The sequence below is a fragment of the Peromyscus leucopus genome, chromosome 6 (assembly GCF_004664715.2).
Source record: "Peromyscus leucopus breed LL Stock chromosome 6, UCI_PerLeu_2.1, whole genome shotgun sequence".
NCBI classification, from domain to species: Eukaryota; Metazoa; Chordata; class Mammalia; order Rodentia; family Cricetidae; genus Peromyscus; species Peromyscus leucopus.
The window spans coordinates 96,269,867-96,289,022 of record NC_051068.1 but is presented as its reverse complement, the minus strand read 5'-3'; the positions used below and the strand labels follow the sequence as shown (position 1 = coordinate 96,289,022).

The 19,156-nt window shown below is 43.5% G+C and overlaps 1 protein-coding gene, 1 long non-coding RNA gene and 1 other non-coding gene across 3 annotated transcripts in view; 2 read left to right on the top strand and 1 right to left on the bottom strand.

The window, feature by feature from the left end:
* The first annotated feature begins 2,727 nt into the window (after window positions 1-2,727).
* On the top strand, window positions 2,728-3,822 carry LOC119088220. The gene is made up of 3 exons (XR_005091841.1): window positions 2,728-3,153; window positions 3,398-3,441; window positions 3,648-3,822. It is a non-coding gene; the product is annotated as an uncharacterized LOC119088220 (long non-coding RNA).
* Window positions 3,195-3,324, top strand: LOC114701389. Its single transcript, XR_003735817.1, has one exon. It is a non-coding gene; the product is annotated as a small nucleolar RNA SNORA24 (small nucleolar RNA).
* A 105-nt stretch (window positions 3,823-3,927) lies between the features above and the next one.
* Window positions 3,928-19,156, bottom strand: part of Prss12 (serine protease 12) — a 62,222-nt gene continuing 46,993 nt past the window's right edge. The window contains exons 10-11 of the mRNA XM_028881472.2: window positions 6,762-7,042; window positions 3,928-5,259 (exon numbers count right to left, since the gene is read on the bottom strand). Coding sequence (XP_028737305.1) covers window positions 4,952-5,259; window positions 6,762-7,042 — 589 coding nt within the window. The 3' untranslated portion in view covers window positions 3,928-4,951. The remainder of the gene's footprint in view (window positions 5,260-6,761; window positions 7,043-19,156) is intronic.

Here is a 19,156-nt window from a genome sequence, read left to right as displayed (position 1 = left end):
TTGTATACCTTCTCCTCTGTGCTGCTTATTTTTGTCAAGTTGACACAAGCTAGGGCATCTGAGAAGGGGGAACCTGATTTGAGATAATGCCTCTAAGGTATTGGCCTGTGGGCTTGTCTGTGGGGTATTTTCTTGATTAATGATTGATGTGGAGGGTCCAGTCCAGTGTGGGCAATGCCTCTCCTGGGCAGGTTAGTCCTCCGGTTGTATAAGAAAACAAGCTGAGTAAGCCAAGAAGAGCAAGCCAGTAAGCAGCATTCCTCCACGGTTTCTGCTTCAGTTCCTGTCTTCAGGTTCCTGCCTGGAGTGCCTGCCTTGGCTTTAGTGACAGACTATAACCTGGAAGCCAAATAAACCCTTTCCTCGCCAAGCCGCATTCAGTCATGTTTTATCACAGCACAGAAACCAAACTAGGATCTCCCCCTTTCTTTACCCTACACCTTGAAATCAAGTCATAAAACCCATGATGAAATTGGTGCTACAATTACGGAGAAAAATGACTTTTGTTTTTTTTTATTTTTATTTTTCCCTGTAGTGCTGGAAATTGTACACATGGCCTTGTGCATACTGGACAAACACTCCACTCTTAGTTATATTTCCAGCCCCTGCCCCCAAATAATTTTTTAAACTAAACAATAATAATAAATGTTTTTGAGCTAGGTTCTCATGTACCCTCGACTGTCCATAAACTTACTAGGTAGCCAAGGAAGACCCTGACCTTCTGAAAGCCCCTAGCGCTGGGGTTATAGATATGTGCCACCATGCCCAATATATGCCTTGCTGGGGACTGACCCCAGGGCTTTGCGCTGATGGGTAAGCACTCACAAATGAAGTGCCATCCCAAACTCTAGTAACAAATCCAAATCTTTTTCAGTATCACAAATAGATATGGTACACTTCAAAGCATTTGGCCATGGTCTCAAGTGAAATCAAGTCTTTCAGCCAGGTACTTTGATGAAGGTCTTCACAGGAGTTTATAATAAAGACTCCATGCCAGGCGGTGGTGGCACGTGCCTTTAATCCCAGCACTCACTCGGGAGGCAGAGCCAGGCAGATCTCTGTGAGTTCGAGGCCAGCCTGGTCTACAGGGCGAGATCCAGGACAGGCACCAAAACTACACAGAGAAACCCTGTCTCGAAGAAGAAAAAAAAAGATGCCAAAAGAAAATGCAAACATTACTACATGTCGAAAACCAAATGCAGTTTTAGGGATGAACATTTTCATAACAATACTATACTTGACCATGACAATGAAACCGGAAAAGAATTTCGACAGATAAGAGATGTGGGTGAGGGGAGGGTAACAAGTCAAGAAAAGACCAAGAACAAAGCAAGGGAGAGGCCAAAGGCAGGTTTGAAAAGCCCAGTTTCCGACAAAACAAAGAAACATTCTAGTATGTAAACTCTCATTTATCCCTTCCTCGCTATCCAACAAAACGGAAATGTTATTTAAAATCTTCAGTAAGACGTCTTAGCATAAACATACGGTTCTATAACAAATTGTGCTCCCAAAACTTATGTTGAAGTCTTAATCCCTACTCTCTGAAAATTGCTGTATTAATAATGGGGTTTTTTAAGAAGGACTCTATCAAACCTGTCAGGTGCAGACAGGCAGAGGAAAAACCCACGATTAGACGCAGACTATCATCTACAGGCCAGGCCCTTCATCTCAGACTTCCCAGCTCCGGGGACTAACACAGACTCTGCATCTACCCTAGAGTTTAATGAAGTGTGTTTGGGCAAAGCCCTCGACCGTGCTTAGGTAGTTAAGCCTTGTTTAGTTCTTTCGGATCATTAATGATGTGTGGAGTAAAGTGAGAGACTGTGTGAACTCGGTGAGCTTTATGAACACCTCCAGGTCCTTCAAAGGCAAACGTTCCAGGTTTGTTCACTGGGACTCCAGCACAGAATTGCTCTAACTAACTCCATCCCTCCAGGCATGGAGTGAGTGACCCCCTGAAGCTTTTGCGGCTCTCCCTCGGGGCTTTGTAACCTTCTCCATGACAGCAACTGCCGCCTCAAACGGTCCATCACTACAGGTTTCCCCGGGGCCCTCTACGCTCTCTCAAACCGGAATACAGGCGGGGGCGAGGCTGGTGTGGCTAAGTGGGCATTCCTCGGAGGGAGATCCCTTCCCCGCCTGGACCAAGGCGACTCCACGGACTGCAGCCGGGAGGGGAGAGCTGCGTCCCTCCCTCCAGGAAACACGGTTGGAGGAGGGTCTGCGCGCCACCGACGCTCGCGCGGCCCACGACTTCCGGGTCTCTGTGTTCGAGAAGCCTCCGGTACGCGGTGCCGCGCGAAAACCCTCACGAGATCAGGCGGAAAGGGGCAGCTGAGGGGGGCCTGAGCCAGCGGAAACCGGAACCCCGGCGAGGGCAAAGGCGACGCGGACAGCTCCCGGAGGGGGGGGGGGCCAGGAGTGCGCCACCGGAAGTGACGTGTCGGGAGGCCGCAGTGCCCGGAAGCTGGACCTGCTAAAGAACGCTGCCAGGAGGCACAAATCTCTGCGCCACGACGAGACTTCAGACAGCGCGAGAGTTCTGGCTGGGGCTTTGTGTACCTCCTTCCACCCACCCACCTCATGACCCGCCCCTCGGGTCCCGGACGCCGAAGCCAATCAAAGCGACCGGGCCCGGAAGAGGTCGGGGCAGGGCGCCTAGGCCACGCCTCTCGCGCGGAGGCTCTCGGGAAAGCGTCACCGGGACTATAAAAGCGCACACGCAGCGCGTTGAAGTCCCTTTTGCTGCTCCCGGGACACTTTGCTTTGTGGCTTGTGCAATCCCCACGCCGAAGGGACCGTTAGGCCCGCATTTGAGAGCGGCCAGGATGCGGGAGGCACGAGGCCGTTGCAATGCAGGCCTCTGGCCGTCAGCACCGCAGGAGCGTGGTGAGGGCGAGCACAGGCTACTACGGCCGCCGCTGGCCGTCAGCACCGCAAGAGTATGGTGAGGGCGAGCACAGGCTACTACGGCCGCCGCTGGCCGTCAGCACCGCAGGAGCGTGGTGAGAGCGAGCACAGGCTACTATGGCCGCCGCTGGCCGTCAGCACCGCAGGAGCATGGTGAGGGCGAGCACAGGCTGCCACGGCCGTGTGAAGCCGATCCCGGGTTAGGCGGCGCCACGCCGAGGACCGCTACTGTGTGATCCGATGGTGAGTGACACCCTTGGGAGTTAAGCTGCTGGGTTGTGGAACTCCATGTATCTTTGGGACCTGCCGGCTGTGGCAGTCTCCCTTCCTAGCCATGGTAGAGCATGTTCTTGTTATTGGCAAAGCTGTCACCATTTAATTGGTATCAGATTCTGACTTGAACAAGCAACATTCTAAGTTGTTAAGAGTCGGCGCGGTGCCAGGAGGTTGGACATGCTTACTAAACTGTTGAAATGTATGTTTTTAGGTAACCTGAGTTTATTGCCGCTGGGTGATGGAAGACCCGTTAAGGTAAGTTTCGTCTTTTGAATGTTTTCGGGGTTCTGGGTGTTGAGAAAGCCGTTATTACGATTAGGCGCAGTTTGTTTGCACTTGGTCTGATATTATGTAACTTAGATAATGGCCAATTGTGTAGAAAGTCGCTGAGCTGATAGGGCCTCAGGACTGTGAGGGAAGTACACAGACATTCTGTAATGATTGGTTTTCTTTTCTTGCAGGTATTGTTTAAAAGCAAAATAAAAGTGGTTGAGATCTTCCAGGCACCTTACAAGTGATCTTCACATTTAAGTTTTGGAAATGAGTACTTTTAATATTAATATGGCACTATACGGTCCTGACCTTTATTTTATATAAAGTCATTCATAAGCCAAATAAAGCTTGGTTGATGGGTAATAAGAGTGTGTACTGTTTATTTCTGGAGACTGAGAGTTCTCATACAGGGGACATTTGCATAGTTACTGGGATAACCTTCAAGAGTGTGACTTAATTACACAGGCAACCAGTGTGAAGTTTCCTTTACAGAAAATGTACATTGCTCCCCAAGCCCGTCTGTAAGCTAGTGCCATATGAGGATGGGGTTTTAAAAAGACAAGGCCTTCAAGCACCCCCGAAGTGAAGAGTACAGCACCATTTGGTGGGTGGGGCATGCTTTGTGACAACAGATACCTAATGGTTATTTACAGCCATATCAGAGTGGGTAGCAACCTCACCATATTAATGAGTTTGGGATTTGAGAAGGCTCTGACAATACTCATGTTCAAGAGTATGATAGCATCTTGGGAACCATAGAGGAGAAGGGATCCATCAGCACTACCCTCCATCCTTCTTAGCCTGCTTTCCCATTTGAAATGGACCACTGTAAGATCTCCATGACTTCCCAAGTTGTCATTAAGTTGTACGGTCATGTGTGTATGCCTCGTTTTTAGGATGTACGCATATTTTTTTATTGCATGTGTAAAATGGGATGTGACTGGTTAGTCTTGAGAAATCTGTAGGCTTACTCGAAAGTGCCAGTAGATGGCACTCTTCTACCATAGTCCAAACACTAGTAAAATTCAAGTGATAACCTGCTTACTGTATTTTGGGGAAATGAGGATTTGGTAGTAGCTTATAGGTGGCTAAAACATGTCCTTGGGCTTGTTACTAACGTACTTGTGAGTAAATGGTTAAGTAAATGACTTGATCTACCTCAGCTTTTTAAGTTTGTCCCATTCTGTCCCCTGATTTCATGATTTAACAAATGCTAAGAAGATAATATGTTACAAAAGGTTATCAAACTTGATATGCCAGTCTTAGTGTAGGTAAGATCTGGTTTTAAGTAGTTTAGGTCAAATTTATAAACTTACAAAAATTACAATAGGCAAAGATGGTAAATCTCAGCATTACACTGAAGTGCCTGTACCCCAAAACTGCTGGAGGAGGGATCTCGGGCTCCAGGTGTTGTCTTCCCTGGCTTGTTGCCAAATACAGAGACTGGGTACTTCCCATCAGTTTTCTTTACTCTTCTTGAGCTTTCCATAAATTACAGTTTGGTGATGCTTTTTATCCAAGGTACAAAGGCAGGGACTCTGGTATAAACACCTGGAGTGTCTTTGATTCCACAGCCATACCCCCAGGAAGTCACCCCATATACAACCCAGGTCTCATCGGGTCTTTCGCACATAAGTGGTCCTCCACTGTCTCCCTGGCAGCTGTCCACACGGTTGTTTTCTTGGAGGTCTCCAGCACAGAGCATTCTCCCGGTAAATAGAGCCTTGTAGCGCTCTTTACAAAACCTCTTGGGGAGTAAAGGCACAGCCGCTTGTTGTAGAGTTCTGGAGTAAGCACGCCCTGCTCAGACCAAAGAAAACTGAGTTAGAGATTTCAGCTAATGGTCCGTTTAACACTGACCATTTAGTCATCCTAAAACACTGCAGCACTGACGGGATTTCAAAATGGGGATACTTCTAAGTAACTAGGATGGGAGCTGTTTAACATAGGGATGTGACAGTATGTATATAAGGATGGTTAGAAATATAAATGCACATAACTTCCCATATAAACAGGCGTAAGTCACACCACTGGTATTCATAGAGTCTGCCTCCTGATAGGCCATTATTTGTGGAACGACTTAAATGTACAACTGCTAATGTCCTCCATGTTCTCAGTCTACTAACTGGGAGTAACTAGGCCATCCTAGAAAATAACACTGTCCTGGTCATTGGATGTATCCAAAGGAAAGCAAATAATCTGAAAGAAATCACAGTTGGAAACAGCAGCCTTCTCAGAGGGATTGTTAGTGCTGTGAAGAAACAGGCAAGTTTAGCTTACTTCATAGTGAGGTTTGTTGGTACATGCAAAGCACATTTCCAACACCTGCGAAAAATACACTTGCTGGACACTTTTTTCAAGAGTGTGATTATCAGTGAATTTTCTTGATAGAAAACCACCAACCTAAAGATTTCTTCATACTCATTTTTTTTTTTTTTTTTTTTTTTTTTTGGTTTTTCAAGACAGGGTTTCTCTGCGTAGTTTTGCGCCTTTCCTGGAGCTCACTTGGTAGCCCAGGCTGGCCTCGAACTCACAGAGATCCGCCTGCCTCTGCCTCCCGAGTGCTGGGATTAAAGGCGTGCGCCACCACCGCCCGGCTCTTCATACTCATTTTTTAATTGAGCACCTGATCCTAGTGATACCTTGGTCTATTTTTAGGCCTGTAGTAGAGTATCTGCTACTTGATGTGCACTAGTTTGTCTCCACAGCAATACAGCCAACTGAAGCTGCTCCCTTTACCTAAGAACCCATGTTGAATACTACTACCACTGCTTAGAGGCTGGGAGCAGAAAGGATGAGGGAGACATTTCAGTGCTTCTCTTTCTTCGACTTTAGTCTCCCTCCACTGAAGCTTTGCTCTTTTCTGGCCAAATTTTAGGAAATCTTAAAAGTCAGCTTAATGGTGGTTCCCTGGCAAAGAGAACGAACACCAAAGCCCTTTACTGGGCCCACTACTTCAATCTTGTGGAGAGCTTTCGAAACTACATCGGATTCTAGATGGAATTCTTGGGCTGGGGTCTTTAAATCCCTTGGCTGTCCTCTCACTGGCCTGGGTGACTAAGAGTTGTAGAACACTTTCTACTCTGCTGGCAGGTGAGTTCTATCAGCTTGTGCTGACACTGGAATTTGAACCAACACTCTCAGGATGTAAATCTAGGCTCATGTGTACATTTCACAGCTGGCAGACTTCAAGCATCAAACTTAGGTCCATCTAAGCTCCTACTGCTGCACATCCTAAAATGTAGACACCAGACAGGAAGCTGCCCAGTTTTCCTAGTTTGTTTCTTTGTTTTTTATGTTACCTGTGTCTCCCCATCCTGTTATGTGACAATTGGAGGCTGTTTTCTGTGGCCTCTCTCTCCAGAGAGGTAAACAGGCTGGCAAAACATGGGTGCTTAGTCTGGCACATTGCTCCCCTGGTCCTTGTAATCTAACCAGGGCAATGTCATAGTCACTGCTGTCCGGCCGGTAGTTCCTATGAATCACAATCTGCTGAACCCCTATTTCTTCTTCAAACTCCTCTGGCACCAAAGTGTGGTAATCCCCAACTCGAACTGCATAGCTCCGCGTGTTGTTACCATACCTAAAAGGGAAGAGCCAGATGTGAGGCTTTTTTTCAGATAATGAAAATTGATGATTGACAGCTAGTAATGTTAAAATATAACAAATCTTATTCCAAGTCATGTCCTTCTGCAAACCATCTTTCCACTTCTCTGCTTCCCACCCCCTGAAGCCCGGTGCTATCTATCCTCTTACTTCACTAAGTCTAGAAGACTATTTCCTGGGAAGTAGCAAATGTGGAGAAGGAGTGGAAAATAAGGAAGGACCAAGCATCAGGATGTTAATCCCTTACCAAATGGGAAAGGCTCCAATAGAAACAGCGCGGAATTTCTATCCTGATTTGCCATGTTCACTTGCTGCATGGATGCATAAACATGGCTAACCTACCTACCTGTGTCCCTGAGCTAGTGCAACCCACCTTAACCCCAGAAAAAAGCCTCAGTTACTACCGGTGTGGGTCAAGTGCAACCAAACTATATCAGTGCATACTCACTGTATTTTGTTACTTCTTTACTTGGATGCCACTTCCATAAAGCCTACTTAGACACCCTAATATTTATATTGCAACCCACCTCTCCTTGCAACCCTCCTATTCTCGGTGTACTTAATCATTGTACGTTCACTTTTCTTTTTTTGCACTCTTCATCAGTCTTAAACATTATTTAGTTTACTGTTTAAACTGCATTGTGTAGATAGCAGATACTCCTAAGACGATACTTCCAGGCCCAGAATATCCTAGCCAACCCGCCTGGTTACTTCCTCCTCATTGAAGATTACAGCTGCTTGTTCCGGTCCTGACTTCTACTTACAGCAGAACCAGGGCTTCTGGAACTTTTATGACCCCAGGTATGCAGGAATATAAAAATAAACATTTAGTGGTAGTAAGTCATAAATTTGTTTTAAACAATTCTTTTGTGTGCATATAACTTTGCCACATACTAAAGATGAAAGCAAGCTTGCATACTAATGGGGTGGATATGTTCTCATTTTTACATAAAGAATACAATCTTAGCTGATCTTAGAGCATCTTCAACACCTTTCAGAGTTGATTAGCATTTGATTTTGTATTGTTATTTTAAGACAGGATCTCACTCTATAGCAAGGCTAGCAGGGAATTCAGTATATTGAGCCCCAGACTTGCACCAATCCTCCTGCCTCAGCCTACACCGTGCTGATATTCCAGGTGTGCTCCACCACGTTCAAGTTCACAATCACAGTTTTTCAACCCTTCCAGTCTTTTCTTTTTGCCTGCCGAACACTAACCCTGGTTTTTAATCAACTGTCTGCATATTTCACACTGGCATCTAACTGCTGGGGAGAAATGTTAACATTAATTTTTCAATGCTAAAAACATTTTTTTTTCCTTAACAAAACATGAAAGTCCCAGTTTCCAAGACCTCCACTTGAGTTTAAAGCATTTATTTTCAGTAGTTTTCCGGTAGAAATCTCCTAGAGGCTGGAATTAACTCCTGGCTGCCTTTTTAAAATATGCCCCCCCCCCATTTACTCTGTGTTAGGAGAGGTTTAAACCTTACTATCGGCCCTAAATAAGGCTCTGACCATCTTGTATAATTATGCAGCCATCAACTGCATAAATCTCTGAGGTTCCTGATCACTCTCCATTTTCAACTTGAATCTATATATCTTTAAAGTTCAGAGAGTTTTTCACTCTTATACCGAGTACGCTTTTGCAGATTCATTTCAAAATGTAAAATAAATATTTTACAATAAATTTATCTTAAAATTTTCTAGACTGTTTAAAAAATGCAAATAAAAAAACTACACACCAGGGCCAGTGTTGGCCGCACATACCTTTAATTCCAGCACTGGGGAGGCAGAGGCAGAGTTCAAGGCCATCCTGGTCTACATAGCTAGTTCCAGGACAGCCAAGACTACATAGACCCTACCTCCAAAAAAAAAAAAAAAAAAAAAAAAAAAAAAGTAGAAAGAAAGGAAACATAGATAGATAGATAGATAGGTAGATAGATAATGCACCAAAATTAACCAGACCCAAAGTCTATACATCTCAATTATTTGAATAACAATTCTGAAGCTATGGAGCTTCACACTGGACTTTTTCAAATTGGACTTTCAGTATCAAATACATCTTTATGTACTTATCCATCATCAAAAATAAAAATCCATAATTAAGACTAAAAGAACGATTGAGTCACACAACAGATATCCATTCATCTGTTGATGGATAACTATAGATGGATTGATTCCAATTTGTTGCTGTAGGGAATGGAGCAGCAATGAACATGGGGGTGGACATATCTCTATGGTAGGGTATGAAGTTATCTGGGTATATGCCCCGGAGTGAAATACCTGGGACATGTTCTCTACTTGATTTTGTGAGAAATCTCCAAACTGACCTCCACAGTGTCTGTATTAATCTGCACCCACACCAACAGTGGCTAAGGGTTCTTTTCTCTTTACATCCTCTCGAGCATTTGTTGTCAGGTTTGTTGATGATAGCCATTCTGACGAGAGTTGGGGGTTATCTCAACGTAGTCTTGCGTTTCCTTGATGGCTAGTGTTTGTTTGTTTGTTTTTCCTTTTTTAAAAAAACTGTTCAGTTCACAGGGCATGGTGGCGCACGCCTTTAATCCCAGCACTCGAAGGCAGAGGCAGGTGGAGCTCTGTGAGTTCAAGGCCAACCTGGTATACAAAGCAAGTTCAAGTTCCAGGGTGGCTACCCAGGACTGTTACACAGAGAAACTCTGTCTCAAGGAAACAAAAACAAAACAAACAAAAACACTGCTCAGTTCATTTGCCCACTTGGTATTTAATTTCTGCAACTCCTTGTATGTTCTGGGATAATATCTGTGTGATATTAGCTCACTGTCTGAAGTATAGCTGGAAAAATTCTCTATGAATCTGTGAGCTCAGCTGATTGTCTCCTTTATCTATGTGTACTCATGTCTTTTGATACTGGGGTTAGTCCCTGTGCTGTTGACGTGTTTAAGAAGTTCCTGTCAGGCCGGTGGTGGTGGCACACGCCTTTAATCCCAGCACTCACTAGGGAGGCAGAGGCAGGCGGATCTTTGTGAGTTCAGTCCAGCCTGGTCTACAGAGCGAGATCCAGGAAAGGCACAAAGCTACACAGAGAAACCCTGTCTCAAAAAACCAAAACAAAAAAAAAAAAAACAAGAAGTTCCTGTCAGAGGGCAACCTTGAGCCTTATTCCTTGGGTGCCTCCCTCTTGTTTAACAATGTCTCATATTGGCCTGGGCCTCGAGGACAGTGATCTGATGAGTCAGCTCCCGGGATCTGCCTGCAGTCTCTCCATCCTTGGTATACAAGCATGCTTTTTATGGGTTCTTGGAATTTGAACTTGGGTCCTCATGCTTATGAGGTGTGGTAGTTTCAATGTAATTGGCCCCCATACGCTCATAAGGAATAGCACTATTGGGAGGTGTGTGTGGCTTCGTTGGAGTGGGTGTGGCCTTATTGGAGGAAATGTGTGTTGTGGAGGCAAGCTTTGAGCTCTCATACATGCTCAAGCCATTTCCAGTATGTTAGTTTGCTTTCTGTTGCCTTCATGAGATGTAGAACTCAGCTACCTCTCCAGTACCATGCCTGACTGCACACCATCATGTCCACCATAATGATAATGGACTAAACCTCTTAACTGTAAGCCAGCCCCAATGAAATGTTTTCTTTATAAGAGCTGCTGTGACCATGGTATCTCTTCACAGCAACAGAAACCCTAACTGAGACACGAGGCAAGCATTTTATCTTTTATTAGACTGATCGTCTTCCCAGCTCAAACTCCAGTTACTCTTAGAATGGACTATTAGGCTTGAGATCTGAGGGACATCTGATAAAAATCTTGACTAGTTTTCCAATCAAGTATCTGTCTACTACAGCCAGTCTTCCTCGTGGATGTTATTATGTACTTCAGGGAGGAAGCCTTGCCCTGGTATATTTCTGGATGTCAAAGATATGTGTGACTCAAGCCTTCTCCAGAAAATGTAATGAAAAATTTTTTCATGTATTTTTTTCTTTTAAAGATTTATTTATTTATTTATTATGTATACAGTGTTCTGTCTGCACATACCCCTGCAAGCCAGAAGAGGGCACCAGATCTCATTACAGATGGTTGTGAGCCACTATGTGGTTGCTGGGAATTGAACTCAGGACCTTTGGAAGAACAAGCAGGGCTCTTAACCTCTGAGCCATCTCTCCAGCCCCTTTCATGTATTTTAGTCTTTCTAGCTTAGCTGAATTTGTGTTATATTGTTAGATGTTGTATTTTAAAAAAAAAAATTTAAAGCAAACATTTTAAGTTTTGGCTGACACGTCATTGGGTTGTTTGTTGAAATTCCTTCAACTGCCCACAAATGACAATTGGATGAAACTCCCAAACAAGTTTGTGCAAGAGAGGATCTGAGACCAGGCAGCTCAGGAAATGTAGTATTAATAATCCCAGTTTCTCTGATATTCTGTCATTAAGATGAATAAGAACAAATTACTAGAACTAAAAGAATTCGTTTAGGTTTTAGGGTCATATGTAGAGAACATTTGTGTTTCTTCTCTACATGGAGTCATCTCTCAAAAATCATAGTGTCTTATATCAGCCTGTGCACATCACTACCACTAGAATCTGCTTTTTCTCTGGTGTCTCGATTAAACTCAGAAAGTCCTTTACTGAAGTTGCCTATATAAACTTTTGCCATTGCTACAGAAGGAGTCATCTTACTGGGACCTTGCACTGTCCCTGACATATATATGTAGGAATGGCTTTGGTATGATAAGTGCTATGGGTCTCAGCAAAGACCATGTTCTTCAGAACTCTATTATACAGGAGATTGTGGAGAATGCATTTGATACACCAGTTTTTAAACATAACTCTCATTACCTCTGGGATTAGTCTTTCTACTTAGAAGTATTTACAGAGTCCTTCATGCAGAGCAGTAATCTCTGCCATTTGTAGCTGCTCTGGTATTTCCAGGCAAAAAGTCAAAAAGATAAAACCAGGTAAAATGATATTCTTGCGCAAATTAAATTTGGAGTACTTACAGAAATGAGAGAGTGCTGTTTCACACGCTTAATTCTTCCAGAATTGTACTTGTTATCAACATGGGCAGTTACCGGGGATTAAAAGTCAGAAACTTTTCTCTCGGTTGTATTCCTGTGCCATTGTAGACACAAGGTCATTTCATAGTACTTTGTAGTAATGATTTAGAATAAGAAATAGCAAAAGCAGATATTTTATACCACAAACTTCTCAAAAGAAAATTTTTAAAAAATTAATCTACTTCAGCTTCTACTTCAAATTGCTGGTAGTGTACCCATATCCTCAAATGTCATTGTTTAAACACTAGAAAAAAATGTGGAGGGGGGCATGATGATGTACCCCTTTAATCCCAGCACTGGGGAGGCAGAGGCAGGCAGGTCTATGAGTTTGAAACCTGTGGTCTACACAGAGAGTTCCAGACCAGACAAAAGAAGCAGCAACAAGTAAAAAGGGGGTGGAGAGGAGAGAGAACCTTTAAACTGTGATTCATGAGCATCAGTTGTCCTCGTCATACTCCATAGACCTGCATCTTGGACATGTGACAGTGTATAAGAGACCTATGAGGGGTGGGAGTTGGTTTCTAGAACTCTGTCCTTTCTCCAGTGAAGTACCCATAAAACCCATGAAGACGCTGTATCTGAAATGAGTAAGGCCGAGTAGCTAAAACAACAGAATTTGGGCTCATCCTGCCTAGGCCATCTCCTCTAGACTGTTCTGATACAAAGCTGTGATGACTTTGAAAGATTAAACAAACCTCAAGAGTTTTCATCAGTCTAACAAACCACACAGCAGATACCAAGCACGTTCATTGTCCACACACCACTGCTCTATAGTGCTGGTTCATGTCACCACTTCAAGAACAGGAGCCAAACCGGGCCAGTGTGCATATCTCTACATACACAGAGGCTCCGTGCTGGATGACAGGAAAGTAGATAGGGAACATAATCACATATGAAATCTGGTCTCATCCAAGGAGGCCTTAAATTAAGCTAACCTATTTTCCTGCATCTCCAAATGAAATTCAAAAGAACTTCTTAGGGCCTGACCACTGCTCCAGCGAATTTCAGTGTTTTATGATTAAGGGAGAATTGAGCCAAAGCCCTGAATCCAGAAAATCAAAACTTGAAGCTTGTTTGAAGAACGAATAACTGACTATATGCCTTGTACTAAACTTACCTAAATAAAAAAGAGAGTAGCTTCCTCAGACACTTCAAACAAGAAGACCACCAGATCCAGCGAAGCTTAAAGACCAAGTCAGCTGGACATGGGACATACTGGCAAGCAGTTTCCCTCTTACTCACATTCAAAGAATCTCCCATTTCTTCTAAAGCATAGAAAATGCTGGCTATCCTAATCTGTCCCTCTGATCTTTAATTATCTGTCTTTATCTTATACTCTGCAGATAAAAGGATTCCAAATGACAGAAGGAAAAATTAACTGTTGATCTCCATTTAGAATAACCACTGTTCTCCAAAAAGCCCCAAATTCTTAACTGCACCCACCACCTGGGGACAGAGCACACACTTTAATCACGTAAGAGCACTTAGGAGTATCTACTATGCTATTTAAGCATAAAAGAGAGCTTCATGGATGGTAAGCAATATCTAGAAGGAGCAGGCCAGAGTAGAAAAAATGATTTGTAAACAAAAGGTTCAACATCCTCCCTCCAAGATTCTAGTCTTGCTGGCCGCATCCCAACTTCTATTATATCCTATGAACTTCTGGCTGCTACTCCAGAGTTTCCTTTCTCCTCTCCTTTGCTACCTCCTATCTCCTTTATTACAGCATCCATATAACCAGTCTCCCTCCAGTATAAAAATATGAAATTAGGGTCCTTGCACACAACCTTCCAGTTCCTACCACTGTGGGTCTTGATCATTGGTAAAAACAATTTTGATTCATTCCAGAAAAATGCATAAGAGAGACATAAGAGTTGTGTGTGGGGGGAGGTTCATGCAATTTCAAACTTATAAAATACCTTTACCCATTTGTTTTCCTCCTTCAGACCTCTCCTAAATGTCCCCAATGACCCCTATTGTGAAAATGCTCTTTGAACATACTTCAAGGCCCAGAAAACTTTGGTGGTTTCCATTACCAAACAAAGGAAAGATTCACAAACCCAGAAGGCCAGGGTTTTCCTGCTTTTCTCTTCTCCATCCACTGAACAAACCACAGGCCCCATAACCTTGCTCATAATACTTGTGCTACTCTGTCATTCTCTAAATGTCTCATGCCTCCACATCATTATGCTACTAAGTAGAATACGGTAGAAAAGATAATTTTCAATACTGATTTATCAGTGGTCTGCTTCAAACACAGCTTGCACTACCCATTTGTCAAGCCTGGCTTCACTTGCTACCAGAACAAAATGACCTGGAGAAACAGACGAAATGATGGGTCATTGCCCTTAACAACCTGCTGACTACCATGTGTGTTTTTGTAAGATCGTGCTTGCCTGCCTCACCTTGTGCTTTTAGAGTCTAAAATGAGAATACAAATTAGACCTCACTTCCGAGCTTTCCCGGAGCTGTCCTGGCTTTGGGCCACTGGTGACATCTCTCTTCCACTCTCACTGCTGTGGAAATACTTATTCCAAAAGATTCAGCATTGCGGTCCCACAACACTGCCTACTGCTGCCGTCTACTATGTGAATGCAACCTCTATGCAAAAAACAAAACAAAATAAAACCAAAACAAACAACAACAAAAACAAAAACAACTGTGTCCTTAAGGAGAGTTAGCCTTTTGTGGGGATGAAGGGGATGAATCCCTTAAAGAAAAATAAGCCATGAATTCAAGAGAGAGTCAAGGGGTGGGATATGTATGGAGATTATATGGGAGGGCTTGAAGGGAGGGGAGAATTAACAGTTACATTTTAATTAAAAATAAATTTAAAAGCCATCTTCACCCTACATATGGTCCACTCCATCTTTGACTGTTAGTATTAATTGCCAATTTGACAGAATCTGGGATTACCTTGGAGATGGACCTCTGGGCATTCCTGTGGGGGATTATCTTGATCACATTCATAGAAGCTGAAGTCTTGTCCACTGTGGAACCATTACCCATTTGGGATCCTGGGCTGTATGAATGGAGGGGAGCTGAGTCTCAGAAAGCATTCATCCCTCTGCTTTCTGATTGTGACTGTCATGTGATCAGCTGTTGCAGGCTCCTGCGGCCTTGAGTTTTCCACTGTGATCTGCCGCACCTTGCATGGGAGCTAAAACAAACGCACTCTCCCTCAAGTTGCTTTTGCTGGAGTATCTTTTCACAGCGACAGGAAAAGAAACTAAGACACCATCTTTCAAGGAAAAGGCATGGTGCTGGTGAGATGGCTCAGTGAGTCCAGTGCTCCCTGCACAAGTGTGAGGACCTTCCTTCAAACCCTCAGCAGCCACACAATAGCTGGCCAGCCACAGGAGCACACGTGTGAGCCCGGGGATGTGGAGGCAGAGACGGGGATGGCAGCGGCCTGCTGACTGAATTGGTGAGCACCATGTGTGGTGGGAGCCTTATCTCAAAAAGATGAGGTGGAAGGGATTGAGAGATGGCTCAGTGGTTAAGAGCACCTGTTTTTCTTTCAAGGTCCTGGGTTCGGTTCCCAGCACCCCATGGCAGCTCACAACTGTCTATAGCTCTAGTTCCAGAGGACCCAACATCCTCTTCTGACCTCTACAGGGACCAGGCACGTGTGGTACATATACATACATGCTGCCAATATACTCATGCACATAATAGTTTTTTTTTTATTTTGACTGAGATGCAATGCAGTTAAAAAGACACCTGACAATGACTTCTGTCCTCCACATGCATGCATGCATATGTGCACATGCCCCACATGCACATGTGTAGACACATGAACACTTCCATACACAAACACATGCACACACAGGAAAAGGAAATAAAAACCTTTCCTGCTAGCATCTGTGGCTTGAAGCAACAGTCAACACCCACATGCTCCCTGCTTTCTCCTGCTTTCCCCTCCCAGTGTACCGTATCATTTACTTCATGGTGCAGCCTGAAAGACAGGACACATCCTTTCTAAAGCTGATGCCGTTTTCCCAACAGTCTTTTGAGCGAAGACAAAACAGCAAGGCTTTTCACTGCTTCATCTGGACCCTGTTCTGTCAGCAAATGAATTTGGTGACAAACTGATTTACATACTGACACAGCAGTGGTGTTGCACACCAAACTGGGAGACACCATGTTGCACACTGACACAGCAGTGGTATTGCACACCAAACTAGGAGACACCACGTTGCACACTGACACAGCAGTGATGTTGCACACCAACCTGAGACACATCACGTTACATACAGACACAAAGTAGGAGTGTTCCACACTATTCCCTGAGTCTTCTCCATTTGTGCTGTGTTTAGACTGCTTTCTGGGGCGAAAGGTGACATTTTATTCCGCCCTCATCTGCACTGCTTATTGGGATCAGTTTGGCAACACCTTTTGCCACCACAATTCTGTCTCCAAATGCATTATTTATTAAGTATAAGTAGCTTATCATCAGGGTCCATTTTCAGTTCAGCAGGTAGTGTGTTGAACAGGATGAGGTGAAGCAACTGTCAGCTTCATTCTATGTTCCACTTCGTCATTATTTTTAAATGTTCAGACCGTATTCTGTCCGATTCACCAAACAAGTGGAACAGGAATGTTAGAGTACATAAGACTGAGGCCTACATGCACACCCCTGAGTATCAGCTCCAAGACCCAGCAGATGTAGGGTTGACCCCAGGATCCTTAACTTGTAGCAAACTAAATGAATCTAATAATGTGGTGAAAAGAATACACTTTAAAGACGGTACCCTAAATTTGGTCATGGAAATATTGTCTCTTTTCCTCCTGGGTTCTTACAGCAGTGCCATACACTGTATGGAGAGCAAGCATCCAAGCTGTCTCATTCTCAGCTGGATCACCACCAGTGCATATATCTGGGATCCAGTAGGTACCTGTTAAGGTGGTGAATGTTTGTAATCATCATCGTCTCTGCCTCTCATATAACACAGAAATGTCTTAAGACAGCTTGTATTTAGGTGAATTTTCAGACATAGTTATATTTCTTATAGACCCAACATAGCAAACACATGAATGTGGATTTCTGTCCTGTGAAGCACCTTGAACACGGAACCCAACTCCACAAATAATTACTAAACAGACAAGCGAGGAGACATGTGAAAATTCAGTGTGTGACATAGTTAACCTAAGTCAGTTAGGAAATGTGAAAATGGGAACATTCGAGACAGAAAAGCATGGAAACCATCTGTAAAGAAGAGTATAGAACCAGGCCCCTTCCTCACACTATATGGCAGGCATAAAAGTAAACTATAGGCAGAAACCTTTCAATATTTTAAAGGAAAAACAAGACAATGCATTCATTACATGGAACTAGGGGAAATGTCTTGTTTTGTTTTGTCAAGACAGGGTCTTGCTATATAGTCTTTGCTGGCCTAGAATTCCCTATCTAGACGAGGTTGGCTTAGAACTCCAGAGATCTGCCTGACTCTGCCTTCTGAGTGCTGGGATTAAAAGTGTGCACTGCCACAGCTGGGCTAGGGAAAAAAGTTTTTAATAATATGCACAAAACTTCTTAGAAACTAACAAGGACCATAGACAGGGCTGGGGATGTAGCTCAGAAGGTCAAGTGCTAGCAGAGAGCACACCGAGTCCTGGGCTAGATCTCCAGCACTGCATAAAACTGTGTGATGGGCACACTTATAATCCAATCACCTGAGAAGTAAAGACCAAAAGGTCAAGGCTATCCTTGCCTACTTAGTGAGTTTGAGGCCAGCCTTGGCTACATAAGACCCTACGTTACCAAATAAAAGGAGAAATCAGGCAGCAAAGGAATTATAAACAATAAAAGAGTGTGACATACCAGGATGAGGTATTTGTAACACATAACAACAAAGGCTTTTATGTAAAACATGCAAAAATAAAATCTACTATAAGACAATGATATATAAAATAGGCAAAGGATATTGTGGTGGTTTGAAAGAAAATAAGCCCCATAATGAGTGGCACTATTAGGAGGTATGGCTTTGTTGGAGTGGGTATGGCCTTGTTAGAGGAAGTGTGTCACTGAGGGGATGGGCTTTGAGGTCTCCTTTGCTCAAGCTTCACTCAATGTGATAAGACCACTTCCTGTTGCCTGTGAGCCAAAAGGTAAGGACTCTCAGCTCCTGCTCCAGCATCGTGTCTGCCTGCATGACACCATGTCACACTATGAAAATTGTAAGCCATCCCAATTAAATGTTTTTCCTTTATAAGAGTTGCCACAGTCATGGTGTCTCTTCATAGCAATACAAACCCTAAGACAAATATGAATATAATTTATGATAGAAGGCATTAATATAATCAAACACCCAACAAACACTACACAGATGTCTACTGCAGCACTATTCTGTAGTACTGGAAGAATAGGGATAACTAACTACCCACTAGTAGTGGAATAAATAAATTGTGAAGTTCTACAGCAGAAGTGACGGTTCATATGTTAGTTAAGATGAATCTACACAGACAGACTATGAACACACAGTAAAGTATAAATGTACCATACAATATTGTGTAAAAGAGACAAAGAATGTTTTACTTGGAAGAATTATTCAACCATATGGCACACATTGTTTTTAAACTCTTAATTAGGACAATTTTTGCAATGTATAAAATTAAAATAGTATACCACAATTCCTTATGCTCATCACCATGCTTCAGTAATTATCAGCATTTGTCAAATGTTGGCATACATTTTTAAATGCCAAAATTAATGGAAAGAAATGAGCATCTACTACAGCCTGTGAATAAACAGGGAACAGGGAGGGCGAGAGGCACTTCAAGGACCACCCTGGAACTGGATACTGACCTCCTAGTGCAGCTTGCTCAGTGAGCTGGGAAGAGCTCAGAATGGACTGATAAAAGGTCCAGGACAAGAGGAAACTCCTGTTAGAATAGGACTACATGCCATAAAAGCTAAGAATGAAAGAGATGTAGTGTAGTGGGTAGTTGTTCCAGCTTTGACCTGGAAGTACTGCCCCTAGTGAGGCTTCTGGTAATTGCCATGCCTACCTATGACCTGCCTCTGGGGGAGGGCCAAGACAGGAGCCCTTAA